At 37.2% G+C, this 2780-nt stretch overlaps 1 protein-coding gene across 2 annotated transcripts in view; it reads right to left on the bottom strand.

Moving 5' to 3' along the window:
* lepr (leptin receptor) overlaps positions 1-2780 on the bottom strand; it is a 28240-nt gene that overhangs the window by 20581 nt on the left and 4879 nt on the right. For both annotated transcript variants that reach the window (XM_014014298.1, XM_014014299.1), the window contains 2 exons: positions 2374-2426; positions 1464-1691 (listed from right to left, as the gene is read on the bottom strand). In XM_014014298.1, coding sequence (XP_013869752.1) covers positions 1464-1691; positions 2374-2426 — 281 coding nt within the window. The remainder of the gene's footprint in view (positions 1-1463; positions 1692-2373; positions 2427-2780) is intronic.

The raw sequence follows: 2780 nt of genomic DNA, 5'->3' as shown, positions 1-2780 counted from the left end.
AAGCAAAGTGAAGGACAAGGGTCTGGTTTTTACCAGGCCAGATCAGACCTCAAGTTAGAAGAAGCCAATCTGTTAAAAAGAAAATGAAACACCCTTAGTTACTATGGATCATTTAAAAAAATACACACATTCCCTTTTAACATAAAAGTTAGAGTATAGTTTGATTAATTCATTTCCTTCTAAATAAAAGTAAATTAAAACTACTCTTTGTATTTTTATTTAGTCAAGGCCAGCTAGTGACATAGGCAGTGCAGGCAAACACTAAGAGTGCTGTCCATCTGGGAGGCACCACAGATGGAAGATGAAAAAAACATTGTAGCTTTTATAGTTGTTTTAGTCTGCAGAATAATCCCCATTTTGTTGCTCAGGTTTATGATTTCTCAGTCTGCTTTGTTGTTTGATGTTATATTGTTCTTTTAAATTTTTGTTTTATTTTATTTTATTAAAGTTTATTAATAGGGACAATGTGCAAATAAAACATTATTAAAAGATGCTTCACACCAGATTTAGCTTAAGCTAGTTTCCATCTGTAGTCCCTGAACAACAGATGTTTGAACTAAAATCAAACATACAGTCCATACATGTCCTAAATGTAATCACTATGTGCAATCACAGTCATAAAAACAAATACCAAACTTTTGTTCCATAATTACTAATCAGACACTGCTGATTTTCTAAGAACCTTTTCCTAACATGAGTAAAGTTCCTTAGGTCAGCTAACTGTTTTAAATGGACAACGTGGTTTCTAAAACAAAACAAAAATAATAATACTAATATCAAAAACAAAACTATTTAATTTGGTGTGGTAATGTATGTAAATTGTCAGTGAGATGTTGAAAATTGCACAAGGGGCACCACCTGAAACCTTGCCTGGGGCACCAAATTGGCTAGGACCAGCCCTGCATTTTAGTGTTTGTCTTCTGTAAACTCCCGGAGCAGACATGAGCAACACGTGAACAAAAGCCTCGTTGGAATTCCTCCTGTGTGGTCGCTGAATCGCTGCGAGGTGCTGSGCTCCGTGAAGCCGTCAGGAGGCGCAGAGCGGACCTTTGACCTCGCTGTTTAACTGTTGCACATGAAGCTGGGAACGCTTGTGGGCTGCACCGCTTCACAGATCAACACGAAGAAGAGAAAAAAACGAAACCTCCTCACACCCCCTCATCTCCCAGCATCATCTAACTGCCAMCTTCATCACCTCAAAGACAACTGGAGCCGGGATGATTCATCTGAACTGACTCATGCCTGTCACCTGCTTACTCTCTCCAGTTTGGCAGCAGACAATTAAATCAGAAAAGAGAATTGCTTTAAGTCTGGAATGGAAGACATTGTGAAGGACTCGCCAGCTGGGTTCTTGGAGGAACGTTGTTCTAAGTTTAACTTTATCGGAAGTTGCAGCTCAGYGACAAGACTTGACGAGTCCGTTAGTACGCAGACAGATACTTTTGAAAGAAGTAAACTCTTACCTCCAGAAGGCCTTTGAGGATGTGATTCAAGTGTTAAGTTCTTGAAGTTGCAGAGAGAAGAATGTGGGAGGTTAAATTTGGAGTGCTTTGTCTCTGGTGCAACTGTGTTGCCTCCCTCTGCTCCTATGGAGGCAGGAGGTGAGTCACAGCACAGCTCATCCTGCCACGGGAGCTCCWGGATTCTTGGACGAAGAGAGGCTCCAGGCTCTGACTCCAAACACCAGGCACCTGAGGGACAGAATAGTTTACTGAACAGTTATCACATTTATCAAAGGTAGGGACATTTACATACCAAATAACTTTGGTATTAAACACAAATGCTTTGTTTTTCTTTGAAAATCAGCCTTTTTTTAAATGAATATGTTGTTATCAACAGGCTGTCATCAGCATAGATGAAACCATCCCTCACTCATAAAAATGACTCGTTGGATGAACTCAATTAAATTGTGGGCAGGTTTTCCATCTAATACATTTGTGTTTCTCTAATTTAAATAAATTAAGTCCATTCAATGTAATTTTATATTTGATAATGTATATTAAACATTATCCATGGATCGAATGTAAAGTACTACAGTTTGACCAACAACTAAACTTCCATATTTTCTTTAATCTTTTTAGATCTGTTAATGTTTCCATAACCCAATGTATTTTATTTAATTACCTTTAAAGCACTTCACTATATCCTTTCCAAAATCATYTAATTTCCAATCACAATTAACTTGATCCCCCACTTTGTACATGAAACAAAACCTGGTAATAATATTTATATTTAAAAGCAGGTTCAGAAATGACAACAAAATAGTGTTTGGTCACMACATGCACCAAAAATGGGCACTTTTCTTTTACAGCTCCCTCAAGGTGTCAAACGCGGTCATGAATCCTTGATGATGTTTTACAGCTGGAAACTCACCATGAGATATCAGAACGACCTGCATCAGGACAGACAACATGGCTGGCCAAACCCTGTMAAGACAAACACGAGCAAATGCTTTGACTAGAAGAAAAAGAGAATGAAACACGAGAAACAAAAATACAGACAAGACATGAAAACAGATTTAACTTMGACAAACAAAATTTTGAATGATCAAGGAGAATAGGCATATAAGATGGATATGTTTAGAGAATTTTAATTTCCTGCAAAAATACTGTGAATGTCTAATGCTAAAAGATTTGAGCTGAATAGCTAAAAAAGCTAAAACTAGCCTAAAATAAGAAAAAAAACAGTAGCTGAAACTAGAACAAACAGAAAGTGYACTTTTTTTGTTTTTAATCATGTTTGATATCTGTAGTGTCTGAGTTTTTATAAATGTGCTATAC

This window comes from Austrofundulus limnaeus, unplaced genomic scaffold (genome assembly GCF_001266775.1).
Source record: "Austrofundulus limnaeus strain Quisiro unplaced genomic scaffold, Austrofundulus_limnaeus-1.0 Scaffold113, whole genome shotgun sequence".
Classification (NCBI taxonomy): Eukaryota; Metazoa; Chordata; class Actinopteri; order Cyprinodontiformes; family Rivulidae; genus Austrofundulus; species Austrofundulus limnaeus.
This window is presented reverse-complemented; position numbering and strand designations above follow the sequence as displayed.